The sequence below is a fragment of the Molothrus ater genome, chromosome 15 (genome assembly GCF_012460135.2).
Source record: "Molothrus ater isolate BHLD 08-10-18 breed brown headed cowbird chromosome 15, BPBGC_Mater_1.1, whole genome shotgun sequence".
Taxonomy (NCBI): Eukaryota; Metazoa; Chordata; class Aves; order Passeriformes; family Icteridae; genus Molothrus; species Molothrus ater.
In genome coordinates this window covers 3,740,583-3,764,278 of record NC_050492.2, presented here as the reverse complement: position 1 = coordinate 3,764,278, position 23,696 = coordinate 3,740,583, and the positions used below count along the sequence as shown (strand labels likewise).

The window sequence follows — 23,696 nt, the reverse complement described above, 5'->3', positions numbered from 1 at the left end:
TCTTGCTGACAGCCTTCACATGCTCTGTCCTTAGCTCTCAGTCTGGCACTCCTTGTGGGTTTGACCTTGCCATGCTTTGAACACCCGTAAATCCAAATAAAAAAGGGAATTGTTAAGCTGGGTCTTGTACTGGATTTTGTAAAGGCAGTGTCAGCTAAAGCCAAGCTATAAAGGGACTTTCTTCTCTGCTAGGCCCAAACATCACAAAAAGGATGTAAGATACATTTTTGCAAACTCATCTTTAAATATCAGAAGAGCTGTGTTTTTCAGTAGCAAAGGTTAAAAGAATGCTAACATCTATCTTTACACTTCTGATGAATTACTAATATGAAAAATGAACCATACCCTTCGCTGAGGGCTCTGGATTTTTCCAGGTCTTGGATTACATTCAAAAGGACTTTAATCTTCTCCTGGTTGGACTGCAAGGATTCCTCTACAGACTGCAGCCTGCCTTGTAGGGCACAGAGTTCTCCATGTGCCAAGTGAATTTGATTGATTTCATTAATCTCTCTGCTGCTTTGTGGGTTTATTTCATTCCTTGGCGGATAAGACGTTGTGTGAAATCCTTCTGCACAGCTGTTACACTGGGAAACATCTGACTGGGTGGAATTGCTCTGGATTTCAGTGGTACATGGATTTGATGCGTTGCTGCTGGGCACTGACACTGGTGGGTGATCATCACTTGGGAGTGTCACACAGCTGGAACCTGGCTTGTGCTCTCCTGCCTGGTGACAGTCTCTGAGGAAACAAGGAGATGAGCTGTGCTTGGATGGGGGTGACAGTGGAGTAGCTTCCTTGCTGCTGGCATCTCTGCTGGCTACAGGCAGCTCAGAATTGCTTTTCTGCTCTTCAGGAGCAGCAGAGTGGGGGTTACATTCACTGCAGTTCCCAGAGTTGCTCAGGCAAGGCTCTGCTCTGTCAGAATCAGATGACAGTGTGCTGTTTTCATGACTTTCGTGGCTGTTGATGACAGTAGAAGAATGCAGTGAATTACTTGAAGCTGTGGTTGTGTCTGGTGCATCCAGGGGAACGTTTCTGTCCTGTGGGAAACTCACATGAATGTATTCAGGCACCTGTGTGGACGCAGTTGTCTTGTCTGGCTCTGAGAAATCCCCAGAGTACCTCGGTCCATTGCTTTGTGCTTTTGATGATCTCTGACCCAAGCCCACCTCACTATTCCTGCATCCATCCTCCAAGTGATGACTTATCCTCAAGTAGCAGAGCTCTGAGGACAGAATGTCTGGTTCACAAAGGTTGCCATTTACCTGGATAGAGTTTGCAGGTTCTGCTGGCATTTCTGTCAGTGATTTGCTTACTGTCAGCTTTTTCCTTTTAAAAACAGGGAAGTGTTTCCTGAGGCTGGGAGAAGTTTGTATGGCAATATTCCGAAGCCCCTTGTGAGCCCTTGGAAAAGTTGGAGACTGAGTTAGCAAAAAATTGTGATCCCTACATATTTCTGTTTTGCCAGTAGTGAGTGCTGTGTGTGGGGCAGGATCCAGCTCTGCCTTGCTGCTGTCACCATCGTCCTTGAAGCGCACCTGCTGGGATTTGCTCCTGCGGTGCTGGGGGTGCCTCAGAAAATCTGCTGAGTCCAGACTGTTCCTTTTCAGGAGCACTGGTCTCATTTTCATGTTTTGCTGGGCCATTGAATCACAATTTAAAGTCTGTAAGTAACGTGTTTCTTTACGACCCATTTCATTTGACATTTGACCTGTATGTTAATATTGTTCCTAAGATACAAATTAACACCTTACTCCTGGAGCTTAGCATCCTTCTCCTTGTTATTATGTATATTTTCAACTGGCATGTTCTCTTTAGGGATCCTCTTTCAAATTTAATTGCTGATTAGACCAAAACTAAGATAAATTAAATATAAAATTTAAGGAAATATTTCTTGTAGCTTGGGAATGCAGAAATCCTTTTACCTGCAGCTAACATGGTCTTTGTATTACAAAATTGCAACAGGCTGTTTCAGTGAGCTAATTTAAAGGTAAGGTTGAGTCTATGGCTTTCCTGGAGGCTCTCATTTGACAGCAGCTCTCCATTAGGGATCCAGCTCTTTTTTTTCTGATGAACCAGTCACATGTGTTTTATTTGCATGTTGTCTAAACAAGCATAATAACTTCTGGGGGCATTTTCATTTCTGATGCATAGTTGTACTGATGGAATATATCCATTAATACCAAACTGAATTGCTTTCTTTAGGGATAGTTTTTCTTCCTCAGCCATCTTTTTAATGTCCTGTTGAAACTAATCTTCCCAAAGAGGTAAGGAAAATGTCACCACTTATGACCAGGGCAAAATACAGCATCCAGAGGGATTCAGTGAGAAAAGTTACTGATGTGTAGTTGTTAGTGCCATTCTTGCAAACACAAGGCAGATCATGTCCAAGGGGTTGCCTCAGCTCTGTAAACAGGACAGAGGTCCAGGCTGAATAAGCAGAAAGGGCAGAAGAGCAGAAAGTGTTTCCTGAAAATAAAAAGACAAGAGTTGTAGCTAAGCACAGTGGCAAATGGTGATTTCCTGCTGCTGTCTCCTAGGCACTTTGCATCATCTCTGCTTCTGAAACTTTGGCAATGAGATACAGAAACTGAAAAATGGTTTACAATTCGCAAGTGGCTTAAGTTTTTTTCATATGAAATACAATGCTCAAAAAATGTGTATATATATATGTGCGTGTATATATATATGTGCGTGTGTGTGTGTGTATATATATATAGATACAAAATATCATAATGCTGAATCTTGTCCAAAATGCAGATCTTAAAACTTAAGAAGTTAGATTTGAAAATGGCTGTTAAATCCTGTTATGGATGAAATATCCAAAACTGAACAATATAAATGTGAGTTCTAAATTTGGAGGAAAGTTGAGGTTTAAACAAAAGTCAATTTTTTTTTGAAGTTATTATTTTCAAGTGTTCAGATTTCAGTACAAGATTGCAGCAAAATTCCCAGTACAGTGGTAGTTTACTATTAATCCTGTTCCCTGATAATTCACTGGTCATTTCATTAGCCTTACTACTTCCATTAGCTCAGAATCTTTTATTTAATCATTGCACAGATTTTACCATATTTAATTTACAAGAATTGAGGAGATGGGTGCAGTGGGAAAGATCTTGTTGTAGAATATAGCAAACTGTTATGCAGCATCATGTAAAATTCAGGCTCTGTAATATAATTTAAGCAAAGTAATAATATGATATTACTCTATTACAAAGTTTTAGAAGAAAATGAGTGTTGGATTATTTCACTGCAGAGAGAAATGTCACATAAAACATTGAGAAAATAAATATGTGCATTAATACCAAATTTTACTTTTGTGATATTCATGAAGCCATGGGAATCTCTGTGCTGACTGTGCACTGGAAACAGGAATCACAGTAAACAAGTCCAACAGTTTCTGCAAACACCATTCCAGTGCCAAGCTCTGAGTTCTCATTTCACCCACTAATTACCAGAGACTTTTAATGGTTCTGTTTGAGAATTTATCCAAATATTGCAGCAGCATTCTCCCCGTCACAGCTGCTGTGCTCCAGGCAGATGGACTACTTTAAAAGTTATACTTGCCCAATTAAATTGCAAAAGAAGCTTTAGAAAGCTAATCCTTTGTGTTTTAAATAAAAGTAAAAAGCCCTTAAGGGTTTTATGAGAGCTCTCCTTGGGCTGTAGAGGCATTTGAGCTACATTCTTGCATTCTTAATTTGAAAATTTCTATTTTAACTCTGTTGATTTTTAGCTACTTTGTCATCCAATACTCTGGGTTTACTATGAATTGTAATGAACATTTTGGTGCTGTTGTTTATATTAAAGCTGAAAGGAAAAAAAAACATATAGCTAGGAATGTTCAAATATTTGGATTGAAAACCCAGACTGGTGAATTTCAATGAGTTATAGGTGTCTGCTCTTGAGTTAACAAGTCAGTTCAACATTGCCAATTACTAAGTTTAAATAACATTTTTCCTTGCCCAGCATCTAATTCTTTATTCTTTCCTGACACAGCAATTTAAAGTTCTTGTTTTGCTCATTATTTGACATTGACTGAAATAGGAAAAATCCTAAGGATCCATTTCATAGAAGTGCTTTCAATGTATTAATTTAACTTATTTCACTCATAAAGAAAAGATTAATTCAGTTTTAAATTAATGGCTGGTAGTAATACTAACAGTTTCAGTAGAAGAAATTTACTGGGGTTTAATGTTCCATGGCTCCAGCTCTGCAGCCTCTTCCTTGTTCCTTGGCTGCTCTGCTCCATGAACTCCCTGGGTTTTTCCAGTCCCTCCATTCCCTGTTGGATAAGTGCCCCATGAGGTGCTGGATGTTATTTTTAAAATGTGCACATTTCATGCTCCTCTTTTCAATGTTTTGAGTATGTGAATCTGATTGATGTTACTTTTTCTTTTTTTGTTTGGCTTGGCTGGTACTGTGAAAGGAAATCTTGACTTTTCAGGTCTCTGCATGCTTTGCACACACAATTCTTAGTGGTGGTAGTTCCTCTGCAGTGTAAACTTATCCTTGCTCCACTGAAATTGTATCCCAGGGTGTAACCAGTGAACCCCCTAAAAACCACTCAGGTACAAAGCCTGCCCCTCCAAACAGCAATAAAGCTGCTTTTCCAGTCTGGGGATTGTGAGTTTGACTTCTCAGAAATGCACACACAGCTTAATCAGACTGCCAGGCAGGGGAAGTTTGACAAAACATAGATATTTTTCTATATAATTTTTCTTCCATCTTTCCAGCATCTGCCTTCCCAGTTTCTTCAACAGAGTCAAATGTGGTTTTTGGTTCATATTTCAGTTTAATGGCTGACACTGTGGGTAGAGAAGTGCAGTGGTAAGGATAAATGGAGATTACAAGAATTGCATGGAGTGAAAAACCATGCAGCAACAGACAGTGGGGATTTTGGAAGAGTGCAGATGTGTGAGAGTGGTGGTTCTGGGGGTTTTCTGCAGGTTATGGCAAAAGTTACTTATTTCACATGGTTTTCAAACTTCCAGCTGCAGTTGGAAACCTTATGTTTTCATTTGACAAGTTGGTTCAAAAAATAAATGTTTTTCTCACAGTAAAAGTGTGCTGTGTATTTTAGAATTTTGATTTTCCCTTATGCATGTTTTAAAAACAATATTTCTTGAAACTTAATGTTTGAACAGAACCTTTTCAAGAAATAAACTAGGAAAAGCTTGTGGGGGCTTTCAACAGGAGGATGATTACTCTAATTTGCCTTCCACTTTTGAGCATCCACACTTTAAATTTCCCAACTCAGTCTATGGCAGTGGATTGGAACAAGGTGATTTTTAAGGTGCTGTCCAACATAAACTGTTCTGATTCTGTGACAGGTGACAGATGTAATAGCTGTAAGATAATTTATTCTGACTGGACAGTTTTCTGTCATGTCTGATTTGTGGTTTGTCCTGTAGAAAACAGATTTCTCATGGTGCACATTTGATGGACATTTTCAGTTTAGAGAGGCAGCTTGCTGTATTTAATTATGGTTTGTGCTTTCTAGGTGGGAGATTCTCAGATTCTAAGAAATTTGTGTGACTCTCACTTTCCCTTCATGTTGCAAATCTTTCCAGGGTTCCTAAACTGTTGCTGGGATCAGAGGCTGCATGTGGGGGCTGTTGTGAACTCTGCAAACAGCCTGGCCACTGCAGAGCTCTCCTTCTATGCAGGTTCAATTTTCAAAACAAAAAAATAGTATCTGAAATGCACCATTTTTAGTTAACAACTCTGAATTAAGGCTTTAATTGTGTTGGTTTGGATGTTGCTTTTGTTCCACTTCATTTTCTGTCTCCATCAGAAACTCCAGCAATAGCTGTTGGCCAAGCTGCTTAATTCAGTCATAACTCTTCTTTGCATATAAGTCCTGTTGGGTTTTTTTCCTCAAAATAATGAGAGATGGTGAGGATAAGTTTAGATATGCTTCTGAAATCCCTGGAGACTGCAGTGAAACATACATCACCAGCCTAGCACAGAGAGCTTGAGATGGATTTGAAACCATTGGAATTGGATGATGTTGAAAATTACCTCTTTTTCCTGTCCTCCTTTCTTGCAGAGGGAAATGGATGGAAATGTGCTCAGAGTTCCAGAGGAACTGCATGCAAGGAGGCCTCTGAAGGGAATATTTTCAGATGAAAATGGGTGACAGATGCAGAGCCTATAAAGTAGAAACAGGCCCCCAGAAGTGCAAATTTGCAGCTTATTGTGATACACAGGAAAAGCTGGCAGGGAACAAGAGAGATGAAACTGCTGAGAGAGATTTTTAAATGGCCTCTGTGTACAGGGGCCTGTTGTTGATCACAACAAGGAGTCTTATTGCTTTGGGTCCCACAGAATGAAGCACAAAGCTATTTATGAAAGTAAATGTGTTTATGATAAGAGATGGAGTAATTTGTGGAATATAGTTTTGTACCTGGAGTTTTCTCCAGTGCACAGCTTGTCTAGTGTAACATTCTTCTATTTCTTGCTCTCATTGGGCAGTACACAGAATATCTGTTTCTGTTGGTGTGCATGGCCACAGAGGAGCTCTCTGGATGTCCCTGAGTGTGTTCAGTTTTCCCCTACAGCAGTGGTTTGGTAATGCTGAAGGAACTTTTCTTGAGCAAAAAGGACTGAAGAAGGCAAGAACTTTTTATAAATCCTTCTGGTGGGTTTTGTAAGCCACCTCCAGGTGGGATCAAGGTGACAGGAGAGAATCGAACAGAGATAAGGAATACAGGGCAGGATGGAAGCTTCTGTCCTCAGAACGGGAACATTTCAGTAATAGAAGAGATTACAGGATTTTGTCTCTGACTAATTTTACAGCAAGATCTGGAAATTACTTCAGGTTGGTGAGACTGGGTAGAGAAGATGCTGTGGTACTTACTGCAGCAGAAAATGGACTTAGCTAAGCAAGTTCTAGGGATGAAAATTGAGTGTGGTTTGCCTATGATTTGATTGAGATGATGCAATGCCATTGCACATGAAGTGCTGAAGATGCACTAAGAGATAAAACCATGATGATCTTATTTCAGAAATAACTTTCAGAACCATGGTACTTGAAATTCCTTTATTCTACTTTAATAAAAATAAAAGTTCTTTTCCTCTGAAAAGATGATAGATTCCATTTGCTCTGTCAGAAAAAAAATCTTCATGGATTAGAAAACATTTTTATCTCAGTATTTCTTCTGGAGCATATGCTGGAAATTGTTCATGCAAGGTTTAGTGTCAGGAGGTAAGATACAACTCTTTATTCACTTTAGAGGGAAGCATTTCAGTTGCATATTTATATAGAGACACAAGCTGGATTTTTTTCAGTGTTAGTTTGCAAAGATGAGCGTACTTAAAACTGAGAAATTTCTCTTGAAGAACTGCTTGAATGCCTACAGGGAGAGGGAAGTTATCCAATGTGACAGGCTGGTGAGCTGGAAAGTATCCAAATAGCTGGTTCACAGCACAAAACTTCAGAGCTCTTCCTTGTAGAAATCTTATCAGTTGAAAAAATATTGCTAAGTACTTGATGTTGGTATCAAAGTGTGCACGCATTTTACACTTTCGATTATTGCAGGTTTTAATTCAGGCTTTATAAAATGTTACCAGAGCTGTATGAAGATCTGTAGGTAACTTGTGCAAGGCAGGTTGGCACCCTGTGCTGCCCTGCAGGCCTCAGCACTTGGTTAGAGACAGATTAGTTCATAAAAATGAACTAATTTTAGTTCATAAAAATGAACTAAGACCTTTTGAACTTTCTCTTTGGTTGTCAATTATATTGACTATGCCTGTTAAACCAGAAAAACTTACTATTTTTCCCCAAGTAGCAAACATAAAAGCTGCATTTTCATGGTTCCTGTGTGACAGGTCGCCACTGCCCAGCACTTTTCCCTTTCTCCTGTTGAGACACTGCTACAAGAAACAACATTTAAAACCAGTATAAACTGCTTGCTAAAGACTGTGACTTCTACACTGGACTTGTTCTCATCATTACAGCATTTATTTAATTCTAAAAAACAAGTTTTAAGTGTATTTTCTGCAGCCCCTTAGCTTTCAGTTGGTTTCTGGGGTTTTTTTCCAATGGATTTATCACTTCAGATCAAGAATGACATGGCAAAGCTGCATCCAAGAGTATTTAGCAGTCTGCTGTGCTGCAGCTGTGTGGGATGCCTTGTAAGCACTGGGTGTTCAGTGATGATTCTTTAGGATCTCCAGAACTTTTTTTGCCACTTCAGTAAGTGGGAGTTTCAGTAAATGTAAGGAGTCAACTGTTACTCTCACTTGTGTCACAAGAGAAGAAACCTTATTGTATTTGCTGGAAGGCAGGAATGATGTATCTGACTCTGTGGAAACCCAGGGCACTGGGAATTTTTCTCAGTCTGCTCTGGGGTGCCCTGACCCCCAGGGCAGCACTGACTCTGACCCTCATCATGGAGAAAGTTTCCCAGATTCAAGATAGACCTGGAATCCACAAAAGTGTGAAATAGATTATAGAGATTAGTGTAGGTGTATCACTTGGTGAGAAATTTAGGTTTTGGGATTTTTAGTAGGTTGTGGATGGCAGCAAGATGGAGGGCACAGGGTGTGTTCCTGGGTTTCTTCTTCATGCTTCTTCTTCCTTCTTCTCCATGGGTTTGGGTGGCATTTTGTAATTGGGCAGAAAAGTCCACATTGGGGGCTCTTTGGGATCAGTTATTGGGTTAAAAGGGAAAATAATCCAGGTGTCAGCTCTTAATTGGACATTTTAGTCTTAAAAGACCTTGTACCAAGAGATTGTTGCCATTTTGTGCCTTCTAATGAAAAGCTGCCAAACTCACAGTAGTGGGACTGTTTTTCTGATAAGAAATAATAAACACCTGAGTCCGAACATGTAACTACTGTCTCAAGTGCCTTCAATCCAGACCCAGAGAAACCCACAAGTGGTACCCACGTGTGACTCCATGTTCTCAGAAGGCTAATTTATTACTTTATAATACCATATTATGTTAAAGAATACTATACAATACTAAAGAATACAGCAAGGATACTTACTGACTGCTAAAAAGATAATAATGAAAACTTGTGACTCTCTCCAGAGTCTCAACACAGCTTGGCCCTGATTGGCCAATGAGTCAAAACAAGTCACACCAGAATCCAATGGAACAATCACCTGTGGGTAAACAATCCCCAAACACATTCCACACAGGAGAAGAAAATGAGATAAGAATTATTTTCCTTTTTCTCTGAGGCCTCTCAGCTTCCCAGGAGGAAATCCTGGGCGAAGGAATTTTTTTCAGAGAATGTGAATGCTACAGAACCATGCCAAGCCCTCAATGAAATCCACTCTCCCATGGCGTCTGTTCCCTGTGGAAGCACTGGAACCTGGGTGGGAACATTGTGCCAGCTCTCATCGTGGTAACAGGGCTGGAATTTAAAATTGCATCCTGAGGTTTTTTTACCTGTGCTCCTCCAGAGCATCAGGAATGTGAATAACTGGATATTTTATCCTCCAGAGATGTGTTTTGTGTACTCAGCTGAATGCACCTGGCTGTGCCTCTTCCCAGATGTCGGTTTTGAAAAATATTTTTTGTGTGGGGGAATTGAATTAGGGCATCTCAGGCTGGGTTAGCAGGCACTGGCTGGCAGTAAGGGCAGGAGAGACTGGAATTGTGCTTATTGGCTTTGGCAGGGTGTCTGCAGAGGCTGGCACTTCCCACAGGCTCCCAAATTCTGGCACAAAAAGCTACAGGTGGAGGAGAAATGGAGATTGGGACAGAAGGAGCTGGGGACTCCTCTGGGAAAATCTCTGCTCAGTGATGGCCACGGCTGTTTTCAGTGTCAGAGGAAGATTCCTCAGGCTGTGTCACCCTGCAGTGCAGTCTGCTCAGCCAGGCTGATGCCTTGGCACATCTCCTTTGGAATGTTGGCAAAATGGAGCTGTGCTATGATTGGCAATAAGGTTGGTAGTTCAGGTTCTTGTGTGGGTTCTGTTTCATTCCATCCTAAACCTGTCAGGAGCCAGAATTATCCATTCTGGAGGGGGATTAGTGAGGAGTAGAGCAAGAGAGAAACCTCTGTTTATTTTGAGTCTCTGCTATAAGTAATTTTACATCAAAGTATACCAGCCTGCTGATGTTGGAGAGTTCAGTCACATGTCTTTTGAGGGGTTACAATCAAATGGAGGAGAACTGCATGATAAATCTTTCAATGTTTGTTCTCTTCTTCTGACTTTGCGGTTGCAAATTTTAGTTCTATTTCGTATCATCAATAGTGAAGGCATTAAGGAAAGTCACAGTTCAGATTTGTAAGTGTTACAAGTATTTGGTAAGAACACAACTCTTGGTTTCATGACTGTCTATTTAACAACTCAGTAGAGCTTCATGTTGCAATAGAATAATGAGAAGGGACAGCACAGGTATGTTTTACTTGTGTCTGTTCTCTTATGCAGCACTTCTCTTTAAATCCATGAGAAAGGTTTATTCTCTTTTATGAGCATTGTAAGGGTGGTTTTTAGAGTTTTAAGTCTGCCTCACCAACTTATCCATAATTCTCTGTGACTTTATTCTGTCAATTTATACACTTCTGCCCTGTATATTTAAAGAGTCTGCAGCTTAATGCTGTTTGAGAGGTGCTCAGATTGTTATTATGCAGGGCAGGTGCCTTTACTTTTGAATTGTAGCATCATTATTGCCTGACTACCTTTTCTGAAGGTGGAGAGAACTTGCTTTTGAAAAGCCTTGCTTTTTGTGAGGAGAGGATTTGAAAGAATCCCACTTCAGTTAATTATTTATAGCCTGAAAAATAATGTAGCCTTCCAATTGCTCTCCAAGCTTGGCACCACTCCCCACGTAAGGAGCACCAGGAAAATGAAAGTTTCTCTGCAGCTCATGCTTTGACAGAGACACCCATGCTAAGTTACAGCATTATTGCCATGTGCAGCATTATTTTATGTTATTAAAATATTTATGGCTAGATACTGGTTTTTCATCAAAGCAATAGAATAAAAATTCAGTCAAAACTTGTCCCACTGGGGTAAGACAAACAACTGGCTAATTTGTTCTTCACACTTTATTTGAATAATATTCTTTTATTTTTACTTTTTTTGGTGGTTACTGCTGGCTTGGGGCAGATTATGAAAGCTAAAATTGTCTCAGTACTAACAGGTGCTGAGGAATGCTGGAAGATGGAACATTCAAAAAAATGACTAGCAACTTTTTCTCCTGGTATTGAAAAGAAAATGTGTGTTTCTTCTTTATCCAAAGCTTGTATAGTTTCTCATGAAGCTGGAAACAGTCTGAGTTACAAAGGGACCAGACACTTGGCTGGAAATCAAATGCCCCTGATGACTGAAGGGATTAGGTGGCATGTTAAAAAACCCTTAAAACTAAAAGAATAAATTTATAGGTTTTTTATAACTTTGTAACTAATTGTTTCTCTCTAATCAGCACCTAATCTTGACAATATTTGTTATTTCTCAATATCCAATAAATATTAATGTAAATAATGTCTTAAATCTCTAAACTCTCCATGTGGAGATTCTGCAGTTTGAGGTTATTTTTGGAGAAGCCACAACACCCCCAGTTAAGGGCTGAGATTCAGTAGCTGGGGGTCTTTGGCAGCAGAACAGAACTCCTACAGAAACAGAGGATGAAGGAAATTCTGTGAAACTGTGGGGTCTTAGGAGGAGGAACAGTGCATGGAGTGAGACAATACTTGTATTTGAAAGGAATTCAGAAAAAGTGAGATGCTGACACTTTCTTTGCTGTTGAGATGGGAAGAGTGATCAGGTACCACACTACAGTATCCCACAGATATATTTCTGTCCTGCTGGGAACATTTAGAATCATGGATCTTGTGTCTGCTCTGTCCTGGAACGTGGCCAAACAGCAAAGGTGCAATGGTGGTTTACGAAAATAAATCACAAAGTGTAGATAAACATTTCACTCTCCTGTTGGGAAAGGTGATGCTTCACCTTGTGGGGTTTCTAAGATGGCACCACAGAGGGAGGGAGGTGACCCTCTGGTGACCTCCTGATGGTCACTAAGGGAAGATGAACATCTCTGGACACTCCAAGGGCTCTGAACCTTGCTGGAGAAATGAACAGCTTCTCTGGGCAGCACAAGCTCATGTCCCAGTGATGTCAAGGGCAAAACAAAAGCCTGTTTGTTTCCCTGCCTTTGCAATTTCAGGTATTTCTCAATACCTCATAACTGATTTTATATCTTGGACAAATTCAAATTTTATTTTTAGCTTACAAAGTTATATTTAGATAGTCAGAGAAGTTAATAATTGATGATTTGTCTAATAAATCTGCAGTGTCCTGAGCTGTGTGACACCTGCTTGTCACTCAGGGTTGGCGTTTTTGTTATTCAGTCTTTATGAGGCTGGCAGTTTGAAGAAGTCCAGAAGTTCTATTTGGGAACTGCAATAAGCCTGAACTAAAAGGCTGCATGGAAATAAGTACCTTCAAGAAATTTTTGTATGCTCAAATTAGTTTTCCACCAGTGTGGGCAATTAATTTCAAAGAAGAAGACAGGAGATATGCAGCATTCTGTAGAAATTAACAGCAACTTCAGTTCCTCATGTGTTTTGAAATATGTGAAGTCTTTTGAAAGTACTATGTAAGTTAATTGCATAAGCAGATGAATATTTGCTTAAAGTCACTTTCCCTGTACTTTCTGATCCTCTAAGAATGCAGAATGGCCCAAGTAATTGAGTATTTTACATGATTGTATCTCTCTAGTTGGAGAAGACAAGAGCAGTCTCTGAAGTAGTTACATAATATGGAATATGGCCTGCCCTGTCTCAAGAACAAAGATGACCTTTCTTCTTTTTTGTATCCCTGGGATGGTCTCCCAGGGCCTGTTAGTGAAATATCAGCAATTTTATAAAAGTTACTTCCTTCCTTCATTATTCCATGTGAGCACTGTGCTGCCTTAATGGCCCTGCAATGAGGTTATTTTCAGAAAACTGTGGTGTTTTTTATTTTAAAGAATAATTTTAATGTAAAAGGTCTCCTTGGGAATAGCTTCAGGTTTAATTTGGGTAAGTAGCAGTGTGATTGAAGCAAAATACTGCAATGCAAACCTGTATTATTAAGAAGGCAAGTAAAACATGAAGCACGTGGGTGTGGTTGTGTCTCACTTCAGACATGACTGGACATGCAGTTTTTCCAATGTTTTCCAAAAGAAGTGTAACAAGAAACCAAATGAGTACCTTACAACAAAGCTGAGCCAGGCAGACAACCCAGAAGCTGTTAGAGAGGCTTGGGTTAGGGTTATTATATAATGTGTTAGCTGCATAAAATGAGGTGTGTGTTTCAGGTTTTGGTTGGTTGATTTGTCTTGTAAAAATAAAAATGAAGAACCGAAAACAACAACAAAACCAAACTAACAACTAAACACCTTAAAAAATGCTAGAACCCACAGAAATGTTGCCATGTATAATCTGTCAAGATTGCTTTGTTATTCCCCTAAATCCAGAAAAAGAGTTATGAGGCAGGAATGTCTAACTGGCAGCCTGAGGGCATGTGTATCCTTGTATAATAGGAATCGACCTCATCCAATGGGAACACCTTTCCTTTTTAAAAACAATAAGTTTCATGTGTTGATAGAGATGTTTGTAATCCTGGTGTCACTTGTTTTGTGAAGAGCTTCCAGAAAATCCCAGCATTCTCAGAGCTATTTCTGTTGCAATAATTAAGATTTTGTTAACAGCCTAACAAGGTTTATTTTGATGCCCTTTGCATGTCCCTAAGGTGCCCCACAGGTTTGCACATCAGGCTGATTCCCTGTTAGCCTGTCTGGGAACACTGGGGTGCCCAAACCTCTGGGGCCACCACTGATGCAGGAAATCATCTGAACAAGGGCTACCTTTGGCTTTTTCCACCTGCTGCCAGCTGCCAGCCCATGCCCACATCCTGCACATTTCCATTCCCAGTTTCTTTGCCACCAAAGAACCTGCTCCCCACACACTGCTGTGAAATCCTGGATGGTGCTCTTCAACTCAGCAGAGTGTAAATTCCTTTTTCTTTCTTCTCCCAAATCCCTGGGACCACATTACTGCTTTCCTGTTTTCATGCTTGGATTCTCTGTTCTTGCAGAGCATCTGTGCCTTGAGCTCACAACTTGCTAGGGCCGACCTAATGTCCTGGAACTCTCTAATTGCAGCACAGGCAGAATTCTGGGATCATCTGGAAGGGTTCAAGGAGCTCCACTACTGCTCCTGTATTCCAAAGCCCTCCTTCTCTACTGCCTTATTCATTCAGAATCAACTTATGAACAATATTAGTTCTCCTCTTATTCGGTTGTAACTTTTTTTTAATATATATAATTTTAAATATTTTTAATTATTGTAATTATTTGCTAAATATTACTAAAATATTTTAATGTTTGTTGTATTTAATAGTCTTGGAGGTCAAGACCTTGTACCAAGAGAAGATCAAATAAAAGACACTTTTTCCTTATGTGACTACAGTGCCATTTCAAAAAAGACAAATGGCCTTGATCTAGTAGAAAATGCTTTATTTTAATATTTTCTAAATATAGGAAATACATCTTTATTTTAAGGGAAATATTTAAGACAATAATACTCTCCATTATGGAATTCCTGCCACTGAGCTCTGCAGTCTAGGAAATCTTGTTTTAAGATTCAAAATATTAGCAACTTCCTTCAAAACAAAAACAGAGCAGAACAAGTTGCTTTTTTTTTTTTTCTTCTTAATGAACATGCCTTGAAAACTGATAATAATCGAAATGTAAAATTTGATTCCAGTCCCTCCAGCTTCCCAGACTCTTGCCTTAATATGATAATGTTGCAGGCATAGTTTGGAGAGTCCTTGACCAGGAACCACACAATAGATCACAAGATGCAGGTCTAGGAAGCTGTAAAGGAACATCCAGCTCAATGCCTTTATGTTAACTAATATGGGAGAAGAATTTGTTTATAAAACATACCATAATGATGTTTTCAAGATATATCTCCTAAAATATCTTGGAAGTTCTTTGGGCTGTGGGATGGCACAGCATCCACCAATGCTGGTTCTGTTCCTCAGCTCTCTAGAGCTAAAAGGACAGAAAATACCCTGCCTCCCAACAGGTCCTTGGGTGGCACTTCAGGGGAGGACTAGAACAAAGATGACACTGCCAACCAAGATCCAAGAGGATGTTCTGAACAGCTTCAGTAGCACAGTCCTGAGGCTGCTCTTAAACCCAACAGCACTAATATGGAAAATACAGTGGAGGTGTGGGTTGTAATGCTTCTAATCATCACCTTTTCCCTGTGTGTGTTGTTAGATATGTACTGATGCTCCCACACACTCTGTATTGCAGTGACTAATCATAAAAATAAGAGACTATAAGACTGCTCAGGTGATGCAAACTCTGAATACCAGAGGCATAACAGATTATATTTCTCTGGCAGTCTCATTGATCAAGTTTGCTTTTATATGCATGGCATTCTGCTTTTTGTTTGTTTCCTGCTAGAATTGCAATTCCCTAACATGTATCTACACTCATGATTTCTGTTTGCCCTGTCCAGGAGAAGGTGTTGGTACCCTGTCTCCTTAGCAAGGCAATCTATTCGAATGAAATCCTAGCTTAGAGATGAGGAAAAATAAATCTCTGCAGAGAGCCTTGAATGTTTTGGCAGTACAGCAGCACAAAGAAAGGGTCCTTTTGGCACACAGTCATCATCCTCAGGAGTTCAGATGGTCAGATGATGTGGCACCACAAAATATTTTCATAATCATATGAAAATGGGTCCATAATCATTTGGAAAATAGTTGAAAACTGTTTGAAGCCCAGTTTGTGTTTGGGAAGACCTGTTGTAGCACAGTGCTCTTTCATCAATACTCACCCATTTTTCTGAGGATGGTTTATGTTTGGGGTTTTTTGGGGGGAGCAAGTTTTAATTTCAGAATAAGGATATTTTTTTGTCTCAGGGATTTAATGCCTGGGGAGAAGAGGGGCTGACTTTTACCATCCTGGCACATTTTCCAAACAGCCAAGAACAGGAGTTTATCTTGTCCTATGGTGGTTTTAGGATTCAGAGGCTCCTGGATTGCAGTGACTGAGCAACCAAGGGACAGTCACACCCCTGATGGAGCCTAAGCCAGGGCACTCTGGAATTCTTTACCTTTTATGGGCTTTTAACTGGTTTGTCTTTTTCTCATTAAAAAAAAAAAAAGGAAGAAAAAACAAGAACTAAAATAATCCCTGATTTAGTTATTCAAAGAAATTTCAACTCTCATCTTCATTCTACTTGTATTGTAAGTATTTAATGAATCCAGCCCTTGGGCTGGTGCTAAGTTATTAAAGGAATATTCTTTATTCCTTACTCTGCCAGAGCCCAGGGATGTGTTAGAGTCTCTCAAAAATACAGATTAGCATATGCACAAATAATTGATGCAGACAATGCAATTTGGGAAATTTCTATCTGTATCTTATTAGAGCATCAAGATTCCCTGTTTATGTTACATTATCATTGAAATTCAACCAACTGGGCCATGTGACATCCCTTGAGGAGAGCCACACCTGAGAGAATGCATAATTGGCTATAGGCTGTGGATTGTGTCCCTTACCAGGACATTCTGTAATTTTTGGAGGTTTATTCTTTCATCTTTATACATGTGTTTCCACAGGGTTTTCTTTCATGGAGAATTCCCTATGCTTTCCATTAAGCAACCTGCCCAAGATTCTGTGTGAAAAGCTCTCTTTAGAAAGATTTGGGGTTTTGCTATGAATTTTTTGGTTTTGCCCATTTCTCTGCTAACCAGGCTCCAAGATTTTTTGCAAGCTTAAAAGTGGAGCCCACTATTACAAAACAATTAAAAAACTTAATAAAAGCCCCTACTGGATGTCATCTAAATATGAAAAATATTTCAGATGCAAATTAAAACTGTTCCAACAGTTGCTAGTTGCTATTAATCAATCCTAAACAAACACTGTGGGTAGACTGGTAACTGCAATGGATGTAATTAGTTAGAAAATTATTTTTATTGGGCCCTATTCTCTCCATAGGATAAATTTAAAAGAAGGAAGTTTCTGCAGTGAAATGACTTTCAACAGTTTTAAGCAGAACTATTATGATAAAGTTTTGTTTTAGCCATTCACAAATATATTTTATTAGTCTCATCTCTGATCAAGTAGTTGAAATCTAATTTAATTTTTCTGTCTTCAGTAAGTGCAGCTGAAAAAGAACAAAATCAAATAGAGTGGTATAGTTCTGGGAATACAGGAGGTGGCTCTGTTTTAAGGAAGTGAATCATCATCCAAGGCATTAGTCTTCACATTGTGTAAATTTAAAGAACATGGCTTAGCAATAAAAGCTGCTACTGCACTTTGAGGAGCTTGGATTGCTCAGTTCTGCTCTTTTTGACCCCAGGGTTGCTCTCCCTTGCTCTTTTCTGCTCTGCAGTCTCCTGTTGCAGCCCTGGCTCGGTTGGTTCCTGCTGTTATTTATTGCACCTCAGGGCAGGGAACGCTTCCCCCAGCCCCTCTGTCACCTCCTGCAAGTTCCCAAGCTGGTTTCCAGTCCTTTCAAATAGAAGAGATTGGCCAATCTTTGTACAGTAAATAAACCATGGGTGCTATTTGTAACCTGATTCCTTGCCTGTTCTTAGTGTGCAGTTCCAGTGTTTCTCATCATCTCTAACTGGGAATGAGTGCACTGGGACACTGGGCAGCACCAGCCATGCTCTGCCAATCTGCTTTAGTGGCCCCAGGGCAGTGCAGCAGCACTGGGATAAGAAATCAGGGAAATGAGCAGCCTGAGAGCCCCAGGACACTGCAGTGTCTCAGTGCACGTCCCATGGACCAGGGCAGGAAGGTCCTTCTGGCCTGGGGGACCGGGCTCAGGTGATTGTGGGGAGGCAATCACTGCGATGCAGAGGAGGAGGAGGGAAAAGCTGCACGGATCCCTGCAGGCAAAGGATGGGAGATTTCATCTGCTGGAGCAGAGCTGAGGTCAGGAGTGTGGCAGCAGTGCTTAGTGAGGAGGTGAAACTGATCCTTTTTCTTGTCTTTGATAACTGGGCTCTGAACTAGTTCACTTTCCAAGCAGTGATTGCTCATTCCAGATCACAGCACCATAGAAGAATCACAGAATATTCTGGGTTGGAAGGGACTCACAGGGATCATTGAGTTCAACCCTTTAGGGAATGGCCCATACAGGTATTAAACCCACAACCTGGGCATTATTAGCACCATGCTCTGACCAGCTGAACTCAACTCAGTGCTTTCTGACCTCACTGATTATTGTTATTCATAATTTATTGGTAAATATGCTTTGAAGATGAAAATAAAGGTAATATTACAGGAAAAGTTAATACCACAGGAAAAGTAGTAAATTACACAACTGTGTTTGAACACAGACTTCAGCAGAAGTTAAATCAATTACAGTGGCGTGTTCATATCAACCAGAGACAGTAGCAGAAATTCTGGCGTGGATTTATGACACAAAACCAGCCAAACTACAAAACCCAGCAGCAGAAAAAACATTGCAGAGAATGAAAAATTTTCTTTTTTGGAATATTGCTGGAAAAATCAGTACAATGTTAAAAAAAAAAAAAAACCTGTAAAAAAAAACCCACACAAGTGTGGCAAAGTGCATACTCCATGAAAATCAAGCTATTTTTATGTCCTAACATGAACTATTATTTATTGCTTTTATCTATGCATGGTCTTGAATGAAATAATACTGAAATTGTTGTGTTTGTCTAACTTGTAACAAATCTTAAAATTGCACAGAGCAGCTGCAGTTACTCTCTCCTTGTGCTACAAAATTGTTCTGTATTATTCTACCTGGTAGTCTGCTGCTTTTGTAGTTGTGCATCCTTTTAGCTAAATCCTGTGACTGTAAAGGAAATGGTAGGACAAGCTAAAAGAGCCCAGCATGTTGTCTGTCAGAAATCCAAGGCTGTCAGTGAGATGCTGGAGCAGGATGCTGTTCAGTCAGCTAAAAAACACAAGGAGACAGAACCAATGAAAGGAAAACTGGAGAATGAAAATCTCAGACCCACCAAGAGTCGATGAATGTTGCTGTAAGTGAATTATCAGCACCATGTGTTCATTGGCAGGCTCCAGGTCTGTATGGATTGGGAGCTATTCCCCATTTCACACGTGATGGATGCTCAGGGTTGTTGCATAGCAGCCTGTCCTAATGTTTATGTATTTGTGCCTTTCCAGCTCCAAACACTACATTTTAGGACTGCACATGCATTGGCAGGGACACCTATTTCTGGGGAGAAACAGAACTACTGCATTAGCAATTCACTTGAAATTCTGCTTATTTTTCCTTTCAGACTGCTATTGTTTAGTATTTGCATAATATGATCAAGATGTTTGTCTCAACCTCTACATATGCCACAGTTCCCAAAGCTTAATGGGGTTTTCTGAGGAACTGTAGCTTCAAGCTACTGTGGTTCTTTGTGGCATCACTGAGCATCTTCCATACTTGTTTTCGTGTTGCTCTTTAGCTCATGACAAGGAACAGCTGAGATGACTCAATGATTCTCTGAAGACAGTATTTTTGGAGATACTCTCAATAGCAGACTTATGGTACAACATAAATATTGATGATTTTTAACACTTGATTTAAATAGGTGATTGGTTAGTTTTTCTTTGATCACACTCAAGATGACATATTTCTCACTTTTCTTCCAGAAAGGTGTTTGTACTTATTTCTCACAAAAAAAAAAAAAAAACCAACCCAACCAAAACAGAACTCTTTGGCCCAATGAAATTCTTGGTCATTCTCTTTATGTGTGTTATTTTTACAATTACTCTTTCTAAAATGCAATGAAGTTTGAAACTTCTGGCTTATCCTAAAAGGGAGTTCAGAATTAAATCTAATCTATGATTGCTGCAAACACCACAAGAATGCTGGGTTGTTTGATTCAGTTTCTTTGCCCCATACAGAAAGCCATGTGTTAATCAAACATGAACTATCATTAGTGTGGGGTCACAGGTTGTGAGGATGCTGCAGATCCCCCTTTGCTCCCCCTGCTTGTGAGGGTGAGCAAAATGAGCCTGTCCATGTGGTTTTGTGTTTACACTCAGGCTCTGTGCTGGTAAAGTGCTCTATTAATGAGGGTAAATGCTACTTAAGTGCCTACATTAAATAAATATCCCCCTGAGTCCTTCCAGAAGTGCATCTGCATGAGGATTGCCTACCCTGCAGCCACTGAAATCCTTCTACTAGATTAGATCAAAATGTAGCCTCATTCCATGTTATTTCTGTTGTTTTCCCAGTGCTTTTGCCTCATCCTTGTGCTGCTGCTCTATTTGAAGTTACTACGGCAACCTGTCACCATCTGCTATTATAAAGTGTGCTGGGCTTAGTTGCTAGGTGTTGAAGTTTGTCATCTTACTCATATGATCCTGATGTTCCTCAGCTGTTTCTTTTCCTGTACATGTTGCATCCACAGCTAATCTGCACTTTTTCAGCAATGCAAGAGATTCCACAGCTTCCTGCTTGACCTTAGGAAGCCCTGTTTGTTTTACAGAATAAGTCTGCAATTCTTTTTGGTGTACTTGGTGTATACTCGAGTAAAACAACATCTCTTTCACCTTACCCACTACTTTGCAGTGTTTATACTAAAGACAGCACTTTATTTCATTTATATACGGTATTAATTATGGGGGGGGGGGTTAAGTGGACAGAGAATTTGAATGTTTCCTGGACATTTTCTCCTCTGTTTCATTTTCATCTGACACCTATTTACTCATGTTCCTGCTCCTTACAGCAGTGCAGCGTTCATACTATCAATTACCCTATTTCTTTACACATTTTTTTAAAGTCTGACAAGAAATTGTATCATTTTAAAAATAGAATTCAGTGCTGTTTCTGTTTTGGATTCTTTTGTGCTCATAAGGAAATTAATGTATTGAAGTTGGGAAATATTTCATTAGAGGTCTTTACAGTCATGCAGAATTGTTTCTGGGGTTTTTTTCTGTTCATATTGTCTCAGCATTAAAGTGTTTACTTTGATACATTTATTTTTTATACATTTGACCTAGTTCTAATCAATGTTTTCTGCTGTAATTCACTGGCTAAATCCTAACAAGCTTGAGCACAGCTGAAATTATTTGCTAGGATTCTACCTGAACTTCACCTTGTCTGCCACAACCTTTTCTATCCTATTCTATTCTAACCTATTCTAATTGTTCAATCCCTATGAACAACATTTGACTTAATGAAATCAGCTTTTTAATAGACTCTTGCATGATTCTGAGTTTCTTCTGCCTGTCCTGTGAGCACACAGGCTGTGGCCAGGCACAAGAGCTGGTTTTGTGCAGAACTTACTGTTCACAGGCAGTTCGTGCTCTTTGCACACTCCAGTAAGAGACACTTAAACCCCAGAGGAGAATTTCAGCGAATGCAGAGAGGAGTTTGCAGCTTTGATCAGAGCTGTGGAGAGCCCTGAGTTACCCTTCAGTCCTGCCAGGGAGAGTGGCAGTGCTGGGGTGCAGGGGCACTTCAGAGACCTGAGGCTGCCTCTGAGAAGTGAATATTCATTGCTGCCATTTGGGGGTTAGGAGGGAGGGGCAACCTTTAAACCTATAAAGATGTAGCAGATGATTTCTGATAGTTGAGATTGCTGGCAAGAAAATGATTAAAGATCAAACAGTATTTGTATTTCCCTGCTTTACAGCTAAATGGAAAGGATGGAGGAAGTTTTTGCAGCAAACCATCTTTACTGACACATTTTTTATTATCATTCAGTCCAACTGATGTGGATTTGACAGGTTTGATGTGAGGTCCTGGCTAGCAAGATGTGATCTTTCCTTATGGCTCTTTTCAAGGCATATCATCTGTTAAATTTAAAATCCCCATACCCAGTCACTAAGGCATTTGTGCTGTACCACAATCACAGACATAGCTAGACACATTTTTTGAAGTTGGTTTTAACAAAAGAAAGAACCTTCTTAAAGTCTTTTTGCCCTTAAGCATCATAATACATCCATGCAATGCTTGCTGCTTATTTCAAGCAGTGATTATTTAACTTGAGTCACATTCAGTGGTGAATGTGTAATTACTAAAAATATGAGCTGCTGCTTTTCGTGTCAATTCTCTAACTTCTGCTGGTAATCTTTTTTCAAAATCAAGATATGAGAAGAAAACCCCCACACAATTTCAGTACCAAATCCTTTGCAAGTCATTATTCCTTTCAGCTATGCATTTAACACCACAGCAAAGATTTTTCTGCTCCAGAACTGTAAAAGTGAAGTACTACTGCAGGAAATCCAGCATTTCTTTTAGAAGAGCATCAGTACCCGAGAACACACGATTTCTTACCTGAAAGCTTTTGGTTTACCTGCAGAAAATGAGTCTTCTTAGCCTTAAAAAGTAGGCAAGGCTCTCACTAGCACTAAGGTTACTCCACAAGAAGGTACGAGAGGTCCTTTAGGTTGTAATTTCACTCTTTGTATGCAAGAGGTGCGCTGGGTCTGCTCGCGTAGGAATAAATAAATAAAGCCCAGCAGCTCGGAGCGGAGAGCAGCTCGTGGAGGGAAGCACAAGACCTCTAGTGGTGACAGGCAGAGCTGAGCAGGGACTGCTCCTGCTCTGGAATGGGGACAAAATGGTTGGGTGCCACTCTGGTGTGGGGACACAGCGAGCCCGAGCGGCACCGAGCGGCACCGGCGCTGGGCAGCCCCGGGCCAGGGCAATGAAAGGATTCGATTCAGGGACATCTAGGAAATGATTCTGCCTGCTCAGCAATTCTGTTATGAAAATAAAATCAAAGCACTGAAAGCAGGCTTGGTTTTAAGCCAAGAATTAAAACTTCAGCAAATTAAAAGGAATCAGTGAGGAGGAATCATCGCAGTCTTAAAGGAATAGTGCAAATTATTAAACTCACTATTGTTGCTTGGGAAAGAAATGTCTTTGTGACTTTCAGTAACTTACACTGAAAAGTCAGTATAAAACTCAGGGCTGGAAATCATGTTGTGTCTTTCAGCATTTTGACTTTAGGAATTGAGAAAGACTAAATTCTTCTTTTTGAGGAAGTTTGAAAGAAGTTTTAAGATGTCAAGGTCATAATGTTCTATAGAGGTTTGAGAGTTCTCTAATAGCTGTTTTAACACCTGCAGAATGTGAAAAATGGCATTTCTTGCACTATTTCTTCCTTGCACTATTTCTTCCTTGTGCTATTTCTTTCTTGCACTATTTCTTCCTGTGAATAATAGAATTATTTAAAAATATTTTGATTCTAACATATTTTCTTCCCATGAATTCCTAACAGAAGCAATTTTGTTTTTATAATGAAATCAAAGCATGAAAAGCAGGCTTGGTTTTAAGCCAAGAACTAAAACTTCAGCAAATTAAAAGGAATCAGTGAGGAGGAAGCTTCACAGTCTTAAAGGAAAAGTGTGAATTATTAAACTCACTATTGTTGCTTGGGAAGAAATGTCTTTGTGACTTCCAGTAACTTACATGATTTCCAGCCCTGAGTTTTCACTGTATCTTTCAGCATTTTGACTTTAGGAATTGAGACAGACTAAATATTTCCTTTTGAGGAAGTTTGAAAGAAGTTTTGAGATGTCAAGGTCATAATGTTCTATAGAGGTTTGAGAGTTCTCTAATAGCTGTTTAAACACCTGCAGAATGTGAAAAATGGCATTTCTTGCACTATTTCTTCCTGTGAATAATAGAATTATATAAAATTTTTGATTCTAACATATTTTCTTCCCATGAATTCCTAATAGAAGAATCCTAGGGGACATCACATGCCTTTTAGGAGTCTTAAG

The 23,696-nt window shown here is 39.7% G+C and overlaps 2 protein-coding genes across 4 annotated transcripts in view; one reads left to right on the top strand and one right to left on the bottom strand.

Moving 5' to 3' along the window:
- Positions 1-22,480, bottom strand: part of INSYN2B (inhibitory synaptic factor family member 2B) — a 30,150-nt gene extending 7,670 nt beyond the window's left edge. Inside the window, exons 1-2 of one of the 3 annotated variants that reach the window (XM_036391601.2) lie at positions 22,243-22,480; positions 346-2,469 (exon numbers count right to left, since the gene is read on the bottom strand). In XM_036391601.2, coding sequence (XP_036247494.1) covers positions 346-1,706 — 1,361 coding nt within the window. In that variant the 5' untranslated portion in view covers positions 1,707-2,469; positions 22,243-22,480. The remainder of the gene's footprint in view (positions 1-345; positions 2,470-22,242) is intronic. The other 2 variants (XM_036391599.2, XM_036391600.2) reach the window with 2 other exon arrangements.
- Positions 1-23,696, top strand: part of DOCK2 (dedicator of cytokinesis 2) — a 160,497-nt gene that overhangs the window by 74,797 nt on the left and 62,004 nt on the right.